The sequence below is a fragment of the Drosophila suzukii genome, chromosome 4 (assembly GCF_043229965.1).
Source record: "Drosophila suzukii chromosome 4, CBGP_Dsuzu_IsoJpt1.0, whole genome shotgun sequence".
In the NCBI taxonomy this organism is placed as follows: Eukaryota; Metazoa; Arthropoda; class Insecta; order Diptera; family Drosophilidae; genus Drosophila; species Drosophila suzukii.
In genome coordinates this window covers 235,244-253,850 of record NC_092083.1, presented here as the reverse complement: position 1 = coordinate 253,850, position 18,607 = coordinate 235,244, and the positions used below count along the sequence as shown (strand labels likewise).

Below are 18,607 nucleotides of genomic sequence, written 5' to 3'. Positions count from 1 at the left end.
TGTATATACCTTAATATTTTGTAATCCAGGATTCCTTAGGAGGCAATACAAAAACTTTAATGATATCCTGTATCTCACCATCAGACATAAGTTATGACGAAACTATATCCACACTCAGGTATGCAAGTAGAGCGAAGAATATTTCAAACAGACCCATAATCAATGAAGATCCTAAAGATGCAAAGCTTCGTCAGTACCAAAATGAAATATTACATTTGAAAAGAATGCTTGAAGAGACTCAACAAAAAATGCTTTACAGAAATGATGAAAAAATTAAATCAATTGAGTTACCTATGGCAATTTTAAATGTTACAAATCTTAATTCAAGGAAAGAGGATCAAATAACTGAATCAGGTGAAGATCCCGATGTACCGCTAAAAACCATAAACTCAATATCAATAAAGCCAAGTCACTCTTCTTTTCAATCAAAAGAAGAAATGCAATTGCAAGCCCGAAGTCGCATCGACTTCATTAAACGCACTTTAGTTGGAGGTGAACGTGTTGATGACTTCAAACTAAAAGAACAGCACAAAGCTAGAAAATTTGCAGCACAACGTCACTTAAGTGCTATCGCCTATGCATTAAGCAGAGTTAAATGTGAGGACCGTGACCTCTTGCAGGGACATTATGCTACTATTACCCAAGAAATAAATATAAAAAATAATCACATTAAAAACTGTGAAGAGAAAATAAAAATGCTTGAAATGGAAGTTTCCGATTTAAGTTCAGAGTTTCAGCTGGATAGAGAGGATTATTTAGACGAAATTCGAAATCTCGGCCGTCATATAAAGTTTTATCAACAATTGGTTTATAAATTGAATCCGAGTTTTCAAAAAAATGGCAAAAACTGGTAAGAGCTTATCCTGTATATTACATCACCATTGGTCAATAAAACTTTTAACATTTCCCGCGGGGGGATGTATTATATAAAAGTTTGCGACTCAGTTAAAAAGTATATGAGTTGTATTTGTGGTAATATTTTTAAAGCAAATAATTTAAATATTATACTTTCAAAAGTATATATTTAATACTCATCTTATCGATGCCAAATCGATACTCAATAGTGTGTAATCAATGTACCATAGTTATTTTATTCTGTTGTACATAAAAATACATTCAAAAAGGAGTTATAGGTTCGGCGAAATTGTTTCAAAGATTATATTATTATTGTTGCCCTTGATCAAATATTATGGTCGGGCAATCACCGCGGATTTTTAATGTGCGGCTTTATATAGTAGTCGCCTTCCTACACTCTCCTGGTGCCCTTCGTCACTACGTGAATGGCCGTCCACAGTGATGCTATTCTCGAATGATACCGAAAGTTCGGTAAGCTTAAAATTTCTTGATTCATTTTTGATAAGCAAAACACTAAGTTTATTGGAGAGTGTTACGTGAAACTCAATTAACTTTCCCGATTCAAGAACGAACACTAGAAATGAAGTACGAATAATTTAAAAACAAAGTTATGGATTTGAAAGCGAAAGTTCGTGATCCGCACTCAGGGAGTGCGAGGGAGATAGAGATATACAAGTCGAAAAGCGCCTGCTTATATTCTTTTAATAAATGGCCCGAATTGAACAATTTTTGGCATGTAGTTGGACATTAATAATCAAAGCAGTCTCATGTAAATAAAACAAGGAAGAACGCTATAGTCGAGTACTTCGACTATCAGATACTTGTTTGTGGGCGTTAGAGTGGGCGTGGCATATTCGCGTAACAAACTTGCGCTGCTTTCAAGGCTACGGAATCTAAATTTGAGATCCCCATTCTTTATCTTTGATAGTTTCCGAGATTTCGACGTTCATATTTACGATTTTTTGAAGTTTGTAAGCGGTTTGTGGTCGTTAAAGTGGGCGTGACAAATCTTTTTTTTTGAGTTAATCAATAGGTACTGATGAGGACAATACATTTCAGTTAACATTTTTATTCTAGCATCAAAACTGTAGGAGCCACAGTTTTGGGCGGTTTGTGGGCGTTAGAGTGGGCGTGGCACTCTGCTGAAACTTGCGCTGCGTAAGAAGCTCAGGAATCTGCATGCCAAATCTCAATAGCCTAGCTCTTATAGTTTCCGAGATCTCAGCGTTCATCCGGACGGACAGTCAGACGGACAGACAGACGGACATGGCTAGATCGACTCGGCTAGTGAACCTGATCAAGAATATACAGCTGTGTTCATTAAAATAGCAGTGCGACAGAAGCGAAACTATATAACGGTTTATTAGCTTAGTCCTTTTCATTAGTTAATCGCTAGTACATCTCTTTTGTAGAATGGATCATAGAGATACAAAACAAGCAAAAACCCCATTAGATTTGGTCTGTTTTTGGGTTTCTTTCATATTTTTGCACACGGACACAACATTTCGGCTGTTCACTAAAATAGCAGTTTTTGATTTTCTTTCAGGAAAAGTCCCGAAAATGTTTGTAATTTGGTAAAAATTGGTTTTTAATGAAGACCACTATTATAAATTGAACCATAATACACTATAACTATAGAAAAAAATTAACTTTAGTGGGTAGAGGACCTCATTGCTTCAAGGGAGAAAGGAAAAATTCATTGAGCTTAGAAAGGAGGGCAAAACGTATCAATATATTCAAAGTCCCTTAAAATGTGCAGCCAATATGAGTTACAATGCCATAAACTATGAACCGAAGCCCGAAAAACGTTATGCGATACGGAAAACCACAATTATAGAGGACTTTCGCAAAGTGCGCTTTAGCAAAACTTATCCTTTTGCATCCTGTAGGACTATAAAAGCGGATGTGAGCTTGGGAATCAGGGATGGCACTATTCTCCGAAGTCTGTTCGATGAAAATTTGAATGCTAGAAGTCCACCAAAGGAGCAATTACTTGGTAAAAGACACCTCAAAGACAAGTTGAAGTTTGCCAAAAGCCACTTGAACTAGCCACTTTCAAAAGGTCGATATATCCTTTGGACAGATGAGTCTTAGCTGGTGTTTTTTGGTGGAACAGGTTCAAAATAGTATGTCCGTCGACCATCAAACACCGGGTACCACCCAAAACAAAATCTCAAGACCGTTAAGCAGATGGCCTTAAAATCATGGTATGGGCAAATTTCTCATATAGCGGTGTGGGCCCCTTACGTTTGATCGATGAGATCATGGACCAACATGTTTACGTAAATATACTGAGAAACGTCATTCTGTCGTATACTGATGATCAAATGTCCTTAATATGGACATTTCAGCAGGACAATGATCCTAAACACACCAACAAATTGGCCACACCAACATTTAGCCAAAAGCAAATTGACGTAATGCCGTGTCCAGCACAGTCCACGGATTTAAATCCGACTGAAAACTTATCGAGGGACATAAGCGTTTTGTTGTCAAGAAATCCCCGACTTCTTAGCCGCAGCTTTGGCAAGTTGTGCAGGAGGGACGGGGTCAGAGTTCCCGCAAACGTTGCAAGGACTTGGTGGACTCCATGCCACGTAGGTGTTAGCCTGTAATAGCCAATAAAGGCCATACAACAAAATATTTGGTCGTAATCAAATCGATATTTAGTAGGATTAAGTTATTAATGAGCCATATTGAATTTTATCATATTTTTCTTTTAAGACTGCTATTTCAATGAACACCATAATTCAGTCTTTCTTTTTTGTTATTATCCATATTTGCTAAAATATTGAATTACCCAACAGGAAAAAACAGCTAAATTATTTAAAAATAAATAATTAAAACTGTTGTATTTAAGTTTTGTTTCAATGATGTGTTTATAATAGTGTTTTTCGATTTTATACGTGCAGGTCATATGCACTGCTATTTCAATGAACACAGCTGTATATACTTTATGGGGTCGGAAACGCTTCCTTCTGCCTGTTACTTACTTTTTGACGAATCTAGTATACCCTTTTACTCTACGAGTAACGGGTATAAATATAAAAAAATGTTAGTGATAAACGGTAAGTATCGAATTCATTTCAGTTCATTTTTTTCTAGCATGAAAAATTTAGGCGCCACATTTTTGGGCGGTTTGTGGGCGCAAGAGTGGGCGTGGCATGTTAACGTAACAAACTTGCGCTGCGTAGGAATCTCAACCCTCTAGATCATTCCCGAGATCACAGCCTTCACACTGATTAAGAATATATTCTTTATGGGGTCGGAGACGCTTCCTTTTACGTGTTACATACTTTTTCGAATCTGATTAATTTCGATTTACACTTTTACAAAATCTTCAAAAGTAATGGCGCTAGACGGGTTTTTGCGTTATGGGCGATAGAGTGGGTGTTAGATTGGGCGTGGCACCATGCGCCGCGTAGGTTGCTATAGAATCTACATGCTTAATCCCAACATTCTAGCTTTTAAAGTTTCCGACAGACGGGCGAATAGATATGGCTAGTTAGATTCGGCTTATCAAGAATATAAGTAACTGTAGACGGCAATCTACGTAGTGACGAAACACACCAGGAGAGTGTACGAAGGCGACTACTACTTATATCCGCAGAATTAAAAATCTACAGTATTGTTCTGATCATAACGAGTGATATACCAATTGAAAGGTATCTTAAAAACTAAAATGATTGCTTACCAAGACTTTAATACTTTCAATTGGTTTAAGAGAAAGAGCCGGTGAGAATGTAAACGTGAAAATGTAGAAAATTGGAGCTGGTGGTGATAAATATCCAAGGTTATTAGCCCAGATTTATTATTAATGCAAATACGCATTGAACGAGACCTCATTTGTTAAGATCCGATCCGTTCAATAGTTATTCCAAAATCAAGATTTCTAGGGACCTTCCAAAATGGAAATGTTTTTCCCTTTGCTCGTTGGTTTGTATGAATCACTTTTTAGTTTTATGGTCTTGGAGCTTTATAAATGTACTCAGAAGCTCGAGATAAAAAACTTTTGGGAAACCTCGTTAGTTTAGCGGGAACTGCAAAAAAAGTAGATTTTAAAAGATTATAGTTTCGAAACAACTAATGCTGCAGATACATACTATATGTTACTGAAAAGGCTATTAGATATGCTAATCACGTGCTGCTTAACTTGTCTAAATACAATAGATTTAAAGACATAGATATACTACTATTTCTATATAGCCCTTGAGATGCCTCAACCTTTATTTTATATTACTTTTCAGTTCAGTATGAAAAACATTTCATGCTTACTTAAATGCCAAAAATTCGATGAGAATAAAGTCCTATTATATATTTTTAAAGTAAAATGAGAACGTTTAGAAAAATTTGTTTTTATAAATTAAATATTAAAAGCCCGAAAGCTTAAAAATGTATGTTGAATATCCGATGTCTAACTACACATATTTTATTCAAATTCCTGGGAAAAATGTTTCTATAATTAAGGACACTATTCAGTAACCGAAAACTTTGCAACATTAATTCGATGAGAATAAATTCCTATTATACATTTTTTAAGTAAAATAAAAACATTTAGGAGCTTGTCATGAAAAACTAAGGTCTAAAAATTGGTTGATCTTCAAAAAGCACTCGAGTTTTATTTCTGAATGCTATCATATAGTTTTGTGTTTAAAGTATCATGGTTATTTTTTGGTCGCAACGGACATAAAGACCCTTAAATATTACTTTTGTTGTTTTTATTTGTTCACAGCACTTAATTAGCAGGAAGGATCTGAAAAAATCAAGCAAAATGCATAGATTTAGTTTGATGAGTTAATTTTAGTTAAATGAGCCAAATTTTACTTCCTGGATAGAATTTTGCTCATTAAAATTTTGGTTCAAGTATTAAATTATAAAGGGTGTTTTTTTTTTAGGTATAGAACTTTATGTTGGCATTACCTTTCAAGATGGCGACCGATTTAACAGCTGTCAAGTGATTTCTTCTCAGTTTGGTTTGGCAATTCATGATCAATAGACTTACGCCTGAACAACGCTTGCACATAACGCAATTTTATTTCGAAAATAACGGTTCTGTGCGGTATACGTTACGCGCACTACGTCCATTTTATCGTCGACAAAATCGTCCATCAGAGCAGTTAATTCGATTAAGCAGGAAACGTTTTCGCACCACGTTTATTCTTATTGATAACTTGCATCCCCAGAGACGCCGTACGGTGCGTACAGAAGTAGCTATTGCTACTGTAGAGCGTAGCATTAAGGAAGACCCGAATGAGTCCATCCGCCATCGAGCACATGAGCACGAGCACATCTGTGTCCATCCACTTTATGGAAGATTTTGCGGAAGGATCTTGGTTTGCATGCTTACAAAATCCAACTCGTGCAAGTATTGAAGCCAAACGATCATCAATCAAGGCGCAGATTCGTCGAATGGAATATTCTTTAGCGATGAAGCGCACTTCTGGTTGAATGGCTACGTCAACAAACAAAACTGCCGCATTTGGAGTGAAGCTAACCCTCAAGTGTATGTCAAAACACCGTTACATCCAGAAAAACTGACTGTTTGGTGCGCTTTATGGGCTGGTGGAATCATTGGTCCGTACTTCTCCAAAAACGATGATGGCCAGAACGTTACAGTCAATGGAGATCGATATAGAGCCATGATTACTAACTTTTTCATCCTGAATTGGGAAGCTGTACTTCGAACAATATGTCACACAGCTCGTGCCGCAATCGATTTATTGAAAGACACGTTTGGTGACCGCCTAATTTCACGGTCATATGTCAGAAATCATATTTAAAATGTAAGCCACAAGATTATCTTTCCAATAAAAAACAATTCATGTCAATCGAATAATCCATCGTTGTTTTGTTGAAATTTAAATTTCTATACCTCTAAAAAAACACCCTTTATATAAATTTTGTAATACCAGAAGTGCCTTTCGGTTTTGCCTTATTAGAGCTGACATATGTCTGTCTTGCTCGCTCCAGTTTTAAATAACACCATAATAAAAACGCCTTCGAATTTTATTTCATTTGAAACTTTAGTACCTGATAGTCGAAGCACTTGATTATAGGGTTTTTTCTAGATTAAATTTATTTAATCTTATTTTATATTTACGGAAAAGTTTTTGGTAAAGATATAAGTGATAGATAGAATAACTCATACCCCGATCTTAGATTGAACTTACGACAGCTTGTACTGTAGACAGACTCGCAAACCAAATCGACCGCGCACGGTTCTAATGGACGCTGACTAAACCGAGTACATTTACTCTTGGCCACAGGGATAGAGATTTTTTTACGGTTTTAAACCGTAAAGTACAAAAGAAAACTATTTCCGTCTTAGACAAAAAAAAACGTTGCAAAAACTGTTAGGCAAGCTGTTAGGATTAGCTCAGGACCTTTATGTACAAGTAGTCAATGTGTCGACGCCTCTAACAGTTTAACCACCCTGAAAATACATTTTTTATTGCATTTTTAATTTAAGTACCAACGCTTCTTATTTTAAGAAAGTTTCTTTTTTTTTAATTATAGAACAATTTGGAACATTTTAAAAACCTTATGTGTCGACGCCTCTTACAGATTAACCACCCTGAAAATAATTTTTTTATTGCATTTTTAATTTATGTACCAATGCTTCTTACTTTAAGAAAGTTTGATTTTTTTTTAATTACGTTCTCATACGTTCTCAATTTTTTTGTTTTAAATTTGTTGTCTTAAATTCGGTTGTCACCTTTCCAAACTACTTTAGTTAAAAAAAAAAACATACAATTTTTCAGAGTTGACAAAGTTGGGAAGGCGAAATCCATTTTTTTAAAGGACTGGTCGTATGTTTTATGAATACATTTTAACAAATTTTAACTAAACGTCAGGGCTAACTCTCAAAAAAAATGTCCTGGATACAGTTTTTGGACACTTTACCCTACCATTTAAGGATGTGAGAATAAGATTTCATTTTTTTGGGACCGCCCTATTGTGCATTTATATTCTTATATTCATGTCCATCTGACAAAATTCAGCTCGTCTATTTGTCCGATTTTTCTTCTTCTCAGTTTCAAAGCTACTTAATAATTATAATTTTAACCAGGACCCCGGATATTGTAATGCGAAATTCTTCATGGAATGATGACCTTAAAATTTGGCGGATTCCAGAGATCGATTCACTTAAACTTCCCCCGGCTACTCCAAAATCAGGATTTCATCGTATTCATAGTTCAATTATCGATAGTAATAACGTAAAACATATAAACTTTAAAATCAACCGAGACGCTAAGGCAACAGAAAAATATGTAAGTAATAATTACAAATACTAGTTTAGTAGCACCACGTTTACTAATTTACCAAAGCTTTACTATTTTTTGTTTGCTCCCTTTGTTAGTACTCTACTATCTAAACCATACCCGTAATTCTTAACAAAATTTAAAAATATATATGCCTGCAGATAGCGGTCGTTTTCTCGTCCAAATGTTAAATCAATGACAATTTTGAGATTGTAATTTTAATTTTAATTGAAGTGTAATTGCCAATCGCGTGTGTCGCAAAAAATCTCTTTAGGCAAAATTTGGACAAAAGAGATTTCTGTTAAATTGGAGTGGACGAGGCACATCTACTTTACAAGTTTCAACAATCATGCTTTAAAAATATGAGCGCCAAAGCTACTCTTTCCGATTTCGCGAACTGGGGTCACCTATTTATTTGCTAATAACTTTTTTATTGTGAGATTTGATAAATCTTGCAGTGAAAACAAATAAAAGAAACCCCTATTTATAGAAGTTCAAAAATAAGTTACATAAAAGTTGTATACCCTTGCAGTTATAAGAAGTAGTCAATGTTAGTAACACAATTTTTCATTTTCATATATAAGTAAATATATATTCATATTTAAGTAAATATTTCAATTTATTTTATTAGTATCAAACTTTTAATTTGACGCGAGTACATTCGCCAGGACGATTTTGCTTGAGTGTGCGATCCTTATGCCGCACGGCGCCGCGCCGCCACATTGTGTGCGCACCTTTATTCTTACTAAGAAAATCCGATGCTTCGATCAAAGTTTATTTCACAAATAATATTTTAGGGGATTGTGAATCTCGTTTTGGTTTTAAGGTCTCAGGGACATTATTGGTTTATTAGGAAGCTCGAGATAAAAAACTTTTGTTTTACGACGTGTGGAAAAATCAGCTGCATAGGCGCAAATTACAAAAAATCTAGGTTTTAAAGGCTTATAGTTTCAAAGCAACAAATGTTACAGATACGTACATATAGCACGTGAAAAGGTTTTGAATATACTAATCACGTTGCATTTGTTCAATTTTTCTAAATACAATAAATTTAAAATTATAAATAAATTGTTTCTACCACTTTTTGCCTATTTTTTTTTTAATTGGTTCGAAAGATTTCTTTTTAAAATTTTTTTTAACTTTTGATTTAAAACACTTTTTGTCATACATAAAACTCCAACCCAGATCATATTGATATTTTCAAACAAATTTATTTTTAAACTTTTTTTTAACTTTTGATTTATAACACTTTTTGTCATACATAAAACTCTAACCCAGATCATGTTGATATTTTCAAACATATCAAATTGATATTTTCTAACACATCAATAATGTCTTTTTCTTAACAGATTGATATGCGCACATATCAAATTTGTGACCGTACTATGGTGTTTTGTATACCAGTATGGTATTTATACCCGTTACTCGTAGAGTAAAAGGGTATACTAGATTCGTCGGAAAGTATGTAACAGGCAGAAGGAAGCGTTTCCGACCCCACAAAGTATATATATTCTTGATCAGGATCACTAGCCGAGTCGATCTAGCCATGTCCGTCTGTCCGTCTGTCCGTCTGTCTGTCCGTCCGGATGAACGCTGAGATCTCGGAAACTATGGGAGCTAGGCTATTGAGATTTGGCGTGCAGATTCCTGAGCTTCTTACGCAGCGCAAGTTTGTTTCGGCACAGTGCCACGCCCACTCTAACGCCCACAAACCGCCCAAAACTGTGGCTCCTACAGTTTTGATGCTAGAATAAAAATTTTAACTGAAATGTATTGTTCTCATCAATACCTATCGATTGACCCAAAAAAAAGTTTGCCACGCCCACTTTAACGCCCACAAACCGCGAAAACCTGTGACGCCCACAATTTTCATGCTAGATAAAAAATTTTAACTGAAATGTTTTGGTCTCGTCGATACCTATCGATTGATCCAAAAATTTGCCACGCCCACTCTAACGCCCATAACGCTTAAATATGTATACCGCCGGTAGGTGGCGCATTTTAATCTCGAGGAGCAATATATGACCAATCACGCTGTACTCGGATGCCACCTGTAGCTTTGCATCGGCGCAAGGGAGTCCTTCTTCTGTCCTCGATAGACGCGAACTTGCCCAGCTTGGCATCCTGGTCAGCCGTTTGACTTTGTGTACTGCAGTGTGTGTAGACCAGCCACCGAAAGGCACGTTACAGTGTTTAAGAAATAAGTAAATGAGAATTTGACAAACATCAAGTAAATATAAATGAACATGACATACTAACCATTTGGAAAACAAAATAAACAACATAAATGTTTCACTTTTGTATAACAATTCAGTCAAAAACAAGGAAGAACGCTATAGTCGAGTGCCTCGACTATCAGATACCCGTTATTCAGCTAAATGGAGATATGCAAGCAGCAAAGCGAGATTAAAATGCGTCACCTACCGGCGGTATACAGATTTAAGCGTTATGGGCGTTAGAGTGGGCGTGGCAAATTTTTTTTTGGACCAATCGATAGGTATCGACGAGACCAACACATTTCAGTTAAAATTTTTTATCTAGCATGAAAATTGTGGGCGTCACAGGTTTTCGCGGTTTGTGGGCGTTAAAGTGGGCGTGGCAAACTTTTTTTTGGGTCAATCGATAGGTATTGATGAGAACAATACATTTCAGTTAAAATTTTTATTCTAGCATCAAAACTGTAGGAGCCACAGTTTTGGGCGGTTTGTGGGCGTTGGAGTGGGCGTGGCACATTGCTGAAACAAACTTGCGCTGCGTAAGAAGCTCAGGAATCTGCACGCCAAATCTCAATAGCCTAGCTCCCATAGTTTCCGAGATCTCAGCGTTCATCCGGACAGACGGACAGACGGACATCGACTCGGCTAGTGATCCTGATCAAGAATATATATACTTTGTGGGGTCGGAAACGCTTCCTTCTGCCTGTTACATACTTTCCGACGAATCTAGTATACCCTTTTACTCTACGAGTAACGGGTATAACTATCTTCAATACCATACTAAATACTATTAATACTTTTCGATGTTACGTTTGGTATGAAAAACATATCAAATTGATACGAATTCATATCAATATGATACAAAATCATTCCAATTGATATGATTTCGTATTTCGTATTTCGTAACGGGTATTGTTCCGTTTTCATCTCTGTGTAATTACAACTTTATTTAAATTCTTAGAAAAAATCACGGACCGTAATCATTATGAGTTTTATTTTAAAACTCAAAACATAATCGTTATTTTTTATCAAAAAAAAATAAAACTCAGAAATAATCATTATTTTTGAGTTTTATAATAAATATTAAAAATAATCATTACTCCTGAGCAAAGAAAAAATAAAAATCAAAAATAATCATTATTCCTGATCAAAAAAAAAATATCAAAATTAATGATTATTTCTAACTTTTTATTTTTTTTGATTAAAAACCAAATCATTTTGAAGCCAGTCTTCCTGTGCCGATTTTGTGAAATTTTGTTGAGAAAGCCTACAAAAGGAACGTCAAGGAGTGTCCTGAAAAACATTGTGGTTATATTGGCCTTCTGCATCCTTGCAGATGGTATTTTTGCTTTGGGCGTTCTTAAAAGCAAAAGGGACCAACATTTAATACACATCCTCTACCTCTTAAGAATTCGCGGATACAGAAGAATTGACAAAATTTATTGTGCAAATTGGTGGTTTGATATTTAAATCAATTCTTCAGTAACCGCGAATTCTTAAGACGTAGAGGATTAGCTTATACAGATTGGTGAATCACACTCAACTTAATAAAAGACATTTAAAAATATTGGGGTGTGTATAATGTTAGTCCCATTTGTTTGAAGAATTCGCGGCTTTAAATACATTTTCTTAATTTGTTTATATTCGGCACGCTTTATCAAAATTAAACCCAAGTATATAGATAGCAGCGTGCCGAATGTAAAAAAAAATTAAAAAAATGTATTTATTAAGTAGATTGTATAATACATTTTCGTCACAAAAGTTGATATCAGAACTTTTGTTTGCTAAAGGTTAAGAGGTGTTTTTGTTTGATATCAGAAGTTTTTGATTTAAGCATAAGTAACATATCATCTTAATATAGCTTTAATTTTCTTAATTTGTACTTTTTCTTTTTCACCGATTTTTTTCCCATAGCTTTATTTCTGCCAAACTAACGAGTTTTTCCAAAAGTGGTAGAATCAATGTTACTTCTATTAAGCTGTTTAAAATCATCTTGAATTTTCAGGACCATAAAATAGAGTTTGGATACGCACATAAAAGGTCAATGCTCAGGCAGTGTAAGATGCTCTGAGCTGGTAAATGTGGCCATTTTTGTTGATTAATAACTTTGACAAGGGTATTTTTACAATAATGAGTCGTATGCCAAAAGGTGTGCGATAGAAACACGATAGTACACATTTTACAAAAACAAAATATACATGTATCGCGTAGAAGTAACTTCTAAGTCACTTTCGGACGATAGTGCGCATTTTACGAAAACAAAAAGGGTCGGGATCGCAAAGAAGTAACTTCTGAGACACTTCTGAGCGATAGAAAGACGATAGTACACATTTTAAAAATGTATTTTTTACCGTCCTGAGGTTTTTTTCTTTTGTGTAAATTATTATGTCATCTGCATATAAGGAAAGGTTTATTTTCTTGTACCTAGCTAAACTAAGGTTTACGTGGTCAAAAGCTATGATGAACAGGACTACCGACAGAGGTGAGCCTTGTGGGATTCCGTTAAGCAAGTTGGCCGAGCTTGAGGTCTTGTCGTTGACTCTGACTTTAAAGGTCCTATTCGTCATAGAGGCTTTAACCAGGTTGTAAAGCCTTGGACCAATGGCCCAAAGCAGGAGTCGAGAGAGAACTGCATGTGGCCCCACGCGATCAAAGGCCTTTTCGAAATCCGTATCCAGGATGGAGACGAGATTCCTGGTCGAAATGGCATTCGACACGAAGTGTTGGATCTTGAGAATTGAGTCCATAGTGCTGTGGTTCTTTTTAAATGCAACTTGGTTGCCGTTGGTCAGACTGTGGCGGTTGATGAACCACATAAGTCGGAGTGAAATCATTATCTCTATTATTTTGCTAAGGCTGGGTATTAGAGATATTGGGCGATAGCCATTAATTTCTGAAGAGTTTGTTTTGGGTTTAGGGATGGGGATGACAATGGAAGATCGCCAGGTGTGGGGGTAATTGCCGGTGGATAGCATGGAGTTGTAAATGTCAAGAAGTCTCTGCTTAAGACATGGCGGTATCTGTTTTAACATGGTATAGGATATTTTCTCAGCGCCAGGGCATTTGCCTTTGGCGGTTTGAAGAGCTACCTCGATTTCGTGCAGTCTAAAGGAAGTGTCTTAACTCCGAGCTGTTGGGGATATTGTGGTAGGATTGTATGATGAGGATAGGTGGGATTCTTTAAGATCTATGTAAGTGTTGCTGAAATTTTCATCCGCTCCGTATTTGGCCCAGATTTCCTTGAATTGTTCCGATATGCTACTGGAGTTTTTTATAAGTGCGTTTGCTGTTTGGATGCGTTTTATTGGGATCTTCGAAAAGCCTGCCAGACGATTAATGTCAGACCATATCTTTTTGGTGGTCGAAAGGGGGGGATATACGTGACGTAAAATTTTTAAGGGATTTCCTTTTTTCAGAATCAACATTTTTTTTTAATTAATACGGTTTATAGATGACATCTGAGATTTAAATGTGTGGAACAGTTTTTGCTTTGTTTCCCTGAGCTGTTAAAGTTGCGGGCTCCACCATGATATTTTTGATTTATGTGGTATTCGTTTTGTTTGAGGGATGGAGGAGTTAGCGGACGTTCTGATGTATTTCGTAAGTAGAGCAACCTGATGATTTAAGCACCCGGGTACCACCCTGGATTCAAGTTCAATGCAGATTTGGCCGAACCTATTCCAGTCAGCGAGATCAGTTTTATAATTTAGAATTGGTAGGGTTTTGTCTGGGGAGAAAGGGAAATCTAAGGAAACGAAAATGGGGAAATGATCGCTTCCATGCAATCGATCACATATAGACCAACTGCTACGGTGGGCTATTCTGGGTGAAATTAGAGAAACATCAATGTGGGTTATGGTGTTGTGGGTGGAGAGATGGGTTCCAGAGCCGTCGTTTAGGACAATTTTTACCGCGGGAATTGGGATGAGGCGAACCCCACATAGGGCTCCAAGGATTGAAGTCTCCGGATAACAATATAAGTCCAAGAACTTGATTTAGAGTGTGAGAAAGATCGATACTTGAAAAGCCTTGACACGGTGGAATGTACAAGTTTATTATAAAAATGGGGAGAGTAGCTCGACTTTAATAGCAGTGCACAGAAGGTTGGAGTTTATTAATATTTGAGAGTGTAGAATTTACTGTTTTATATGTATAGCCCCGCCGTTTTGCCGAAGTATTATGAGGAAAGTTCTTAAAGTACCCTTTACTTATTTTAAATTTGACAACATACAGGAGTAGATAATAAACCAAAAAAAAAAGGTTTTATTGCTATAACAAATCAAATAAAATATCCTCATAAAATCGCTTTGAACCGAAATTAAAGCATACAGAGAGAGAGTTTAAGAATTATTCGGAGACTTGATCAAGAATATTTATACCTTGTAGGGTCGGAATCGATACCTTCAACCTGTTACATACATTCCGACGAATCTAGTATACCCTTTTACTCTACGAGTAGCGAGTATTAAAACGACAAGTGTGCCATTAAGGTGTATTTCTTTTAAATATGGTAAACAGAGTAACGGATTTCCTCCTTGTTTTTCGGTAGCTATATAATTTTAATTTTGCGTTTTTGTTTAAATATTTTCTTTTAACAAACTATATTATAAATACGATATATATTATAAATAAAATACTTACTCTTTCTTTTAAGGAGAAAATTGAAAACACTTCCAAAGAAAAATACAACATCGATGTACAAAAGAACTATTTTAGAACCAGTCGACAAAAATACAAAGAGTTTGGAGAATTTGGTAATACATTACAGCGATTTAAAGGCGTATATGATACAACTGGTAGCTAAAGAATTCATTTAGTATGCATATATATATGTATATAATATGGTTAATAAACTTATTAAAATTAATTATTAAAATGAATGGATTGATCACTTTTCATGCCAAACCTGTAGTAACCACATGCCTATTGTTTCAGCACAGAATCGAAACAGGTCGCTTCAGTGGATAGTGAGTCGTGAGGTGCCCAACAGGACGCCGAAGGGTGTGCCACAAGTCTCATCCACCCGAATTCACAAAAGGTGGCACGGAACCGTCCCTTGCAGGGTTTCTAAATCTCAAAATGTTATTGCCAAGATAATTGTCTCTGATAGTCTCTGATTAGCATTAGTTGTAGTCAGACGTGTTTTCTTTTCGCTATGAATTCTTATTCGTGCTCCGTGCAATGCTGAAGTTACAGCAGCGCAGCTTCGCGGTTTTGAGGCGGTTCGTTGCTCATCGCTTTGTCGTCGTACTTTTAACACTGCATGTGTTGATCTCCCGGAGGATGCTATTAGATTATTAACAAATATGCCGAATCTACTCTGGCAGTGTGATCGCTGTGTTGTGAGTAATGACTCATACTCCAAAATCGATGAAGTAATGGAAGAACTTCATGACCTGAAGAGTCTATACATGGATCTAAACTCAAAGTTTCTGAAGGCTTTTCCCAATTCTACCACTGACAATAGCAATGTCAGTCAGCGTAAAAAAGTGGTGAAACCATTGGCTCCAGCTTCTTCAATTGGTCGTCAAGCCAACCATGCAGACCAGATACCCCCCGCACCAGTTTCTACTGCCGCCAGGAACCATGCAAAGAATAAGAGGAACAAGAGGCAAATAGTTGGTCAAGCTCCTAATTGTGAACTACTCAAAGTTGTGCCGAGCAATAAATTCCTTCATATTGGTAGATTCAGAGCGCACGTAAAATCTGATTCTGAGCGTGAATATGTTGCAAATAAGCTCGGTGTGGATACCGCCACCATAATTTGCAAGCCTTTAGTCAAAAATGGTGTAGATGTTGCTACACTGGAATTCGTCAATTTTAAATTAGGAATACCTGAGCAGCACTTTCAGACTGTGTTTAGTGATGCGTTCTGGCCCAATCCAATCAAGATCAGTCGATTCATCCACAGGGATAGGTCAATTGTTGATGGGAACGTTCTGGATTTGCACAATCATCATACATCAGACTCAAAAAACCCCCAATAATCGGCGCCTCTGGTGTCGATTTTACTACGGCAAATTTTTATGAGCCTCTTCCTCATCTTCATGCTACTTATTCGCAATATCAAAGTCCGCTGGTTTCGATACCGCTAGCTGCTACCATTACTCACTCATATGCCGCTCCCAGTGCACTCTTAAGCGTTGGACGCCCGTCACTCCCAAATCAAAAACATCATTAGCTATATTTTTCTTTTTTTGTTCTGTCTAACGTTCATCAAACGCTCACTGGAGAGGCGTTATTACCAGATTTCATCAAGATTTCCGCGCTAAGCGCGCTCTTTGGAGATGTGCACTCATCACAATCAAAGCAACATCGGCATCAGCTGGATTTGTCGTTGTCTATTTCGCGCGACGTTTGTCAAACGCTCTCTGGAGAGCTGCTCTCATCATATTTCATCAAGATTCCCGCTCTAAGCGCGCTCTTCGGAGTTGTGCGCTCATCACCGTCAAACAAACAACAACGTCAGCTGAAGTTGTCGTTGTCTGTTTTGCGCGACATTCGTCAAACGCTGATCGATGAGGCGCTCTCATCATATTCAATCACGCATCTCCCTCTAAGTGCGCTCTCTGGGGATGTGCATGCATCACAATCAAAGGAACAACAACATCAGCTTGAACTGTCGTTGTCTGTTTCGCACGACGATCGTCCAACGCTCTTTGGAGAGCCGCTTTCATCATACTTCATCAAGATTCCTGCTCTAAGTGCGCTCGTCGGAGTTGTGCGCTTACACAATTGAACCAACAACAACGTCAGCTGGAGTTGTCGTTGTCTGAATTGTGTTACGTTCGACTAATGCTCACAAAAACCCAACGGCTGGAGCTTTCAAAATTTGCTCTGAGTGATACTCGTGATCACAGTATAATATTCTTATTACCGCGCTGCTCTCTGACGCTACGAAATTGCTTGAATTTCTCAGCGACTGCTTTGTGTGGCTCTTCCCGATGGCAGCATCAACAACAACTTTGTCCATCTCTCCCCAACTTGGATAGATATGCTCTGTTAAAGGCGACATTGCCATCGCTCTTAAGAACTAGTTGCTCTTTACTAAAAGTATCTAGCAAACTTCAGGAATGCATCGATCCTAGTCTGCATGAAAAAATTCGTATTAAAAACACTACATTACTGAAGGCGATCTGCGGACCTACAACATTGGGAACGCAAGAACAAATACTTCCTAGGGCATTGAACTATAATGCCTTAAATGCGATTCCGGAGATTGTTGATCGTGCTATTGTGAGTAACGGCCCCACTAAAAATTTGTTATCAAAACATCTTCGGAATGCGGACAAAGGCGGAGCAAGTATACCTTGCCACATCCCAATGCGAGTTTGATGTTATAGTTTTAGTTGAAACTTGGCTCAACATAAACTTTTACTCAAATGAATTCTTCGACTCCAATTTGTACCATGTGTTCCGCAAAGACAAAGATAGCACGAAAACCCACTGTGCTAGAGGGGGTGGTGTAATTGTTGCTGTTCGCTGCAATTTGCGCTGCTTGTCAATTGGACTTCTCATTAAAGATACCCTTCTTGATCAAGTTGCGGTGTCGATAATTGGAGAATCGGAAACGCTGCAAATTGTGGTACAAGGCGCATCTGGAAAACATTACCGACATCTACAATAATCTGCAGGACCATCAACATATCTGTGTGATTGGAGACTTTAATCTATCATCCCTCGTTTGGTCTCAGGATCCGGAGCATCACTCTTCACTGCCAAGCAACATACATCAACCACACGAGATTCATTAAGAACAATGCTCGAGAAAGGGTCCACAATTCGTTTAAGTTGCCATGGTATACGAAAGGTTTGAAAAAGCTTAAAAATCTTTGAAATAAATTCTATAAAAGGTTTTTAGTTTCACAGGATACTGGTGATTGGAATAGACACTTGCAGCACAAACGAGAATTTGAATTTCTTAATAAATTTCTTTACAATCAGTATATAGCGAGTGTTGAGAACGGCCTAAAAAGTAATCCCAACTCTTTTTGGCGATTCATCAATTCAAAGAAGAACGCTTCTTCAGTTCCATCTGCTATGTTCCTAGGTAATTTATCTTCCTATTCAAATACAGAAACTGCAAATCTCTTTGCCTCTTATTTGAAAGCTAATTTTGAGCCAACAGCAGCCTGGAATGATTCTCAAACCTTAAATGCAATCACTCCTCTATTGAATTTAGGTAGTTTAACCGTGCTAGAAGAGAATATTCAAAGAGCTGTGGAAGACGTGGATGATTCTTACACTCCGGACTGTGATGGGATTCCGGCCTAC

The 18,607-nt window shown here is 37.0% G+C and overlaps 2 protein-coding genes across 11 annotated transcripts in view; one reads left to right on the top strand and one right to left on the bottom strand.

Moving 5' to 3' along the window:
- Positions 1-18,607, top strand: part of Kif3C (Kinesin family member 3C) — a 56,400-nt gene that overhangs the window by 9,424 nt on the left and 28,369 nt on the right. For 2 of the 8 annotated variants that reach the window (XM_017088523.4, XM_036816530.3), the window contains 3 exons: positions 30-850; positions 7,925-8,126; positions 14,988-18,424. In XM_017088523.4, coding sequence (XP_016944012.2) covers positions 30-850; positions 7,925-8,126; positions 14,988-15,137 — 1,173 coding nt within the window. In that variant the 3' untranslated portion in view covers positions 15,138-18,424. Of the gene's footprint in view, positions 1-29; positions 851-5,750; positions 6,639-7,889; positions 8,128-10,129; positions 10,413-14,987; positions 18,425-18,607 lie in introns of those variants that run through there. The other 6 variants (XM_036816392.3, XM_036816339.3, XR_011604554.1 and 3 more) reach the window with 5 other exon arrangements.
- The window catches only part of LOC108020352 (uncharacterized), a 67,449-nt gene that overhangs the window by 42,750 nt on the left and 6,092 nt on the right, over positions 1-18,607 (bottom strand). Inside the window, exon 1 of one of the 3 annotated variants that reach the window (XM_070997209.1) lies at positions 4,550-4,889. The exons of 1 other annotated variant lie outside the window; for it this stretch is intronic. In XM_070997209.1, coding sequence (XP_070853310.1) covers positions 4,550-4,701 — 152 coding nt within the window. In that variant the 5' untranslated portion in view covers positions 4,702-4,889. Of the gene's footprint in view, positions 1-4,549; positions 4,890-18,607 lie in introns of those variants that run through there. One more of the 3 variants, XM_065867332.2, reaches the window with a different exon arrangement.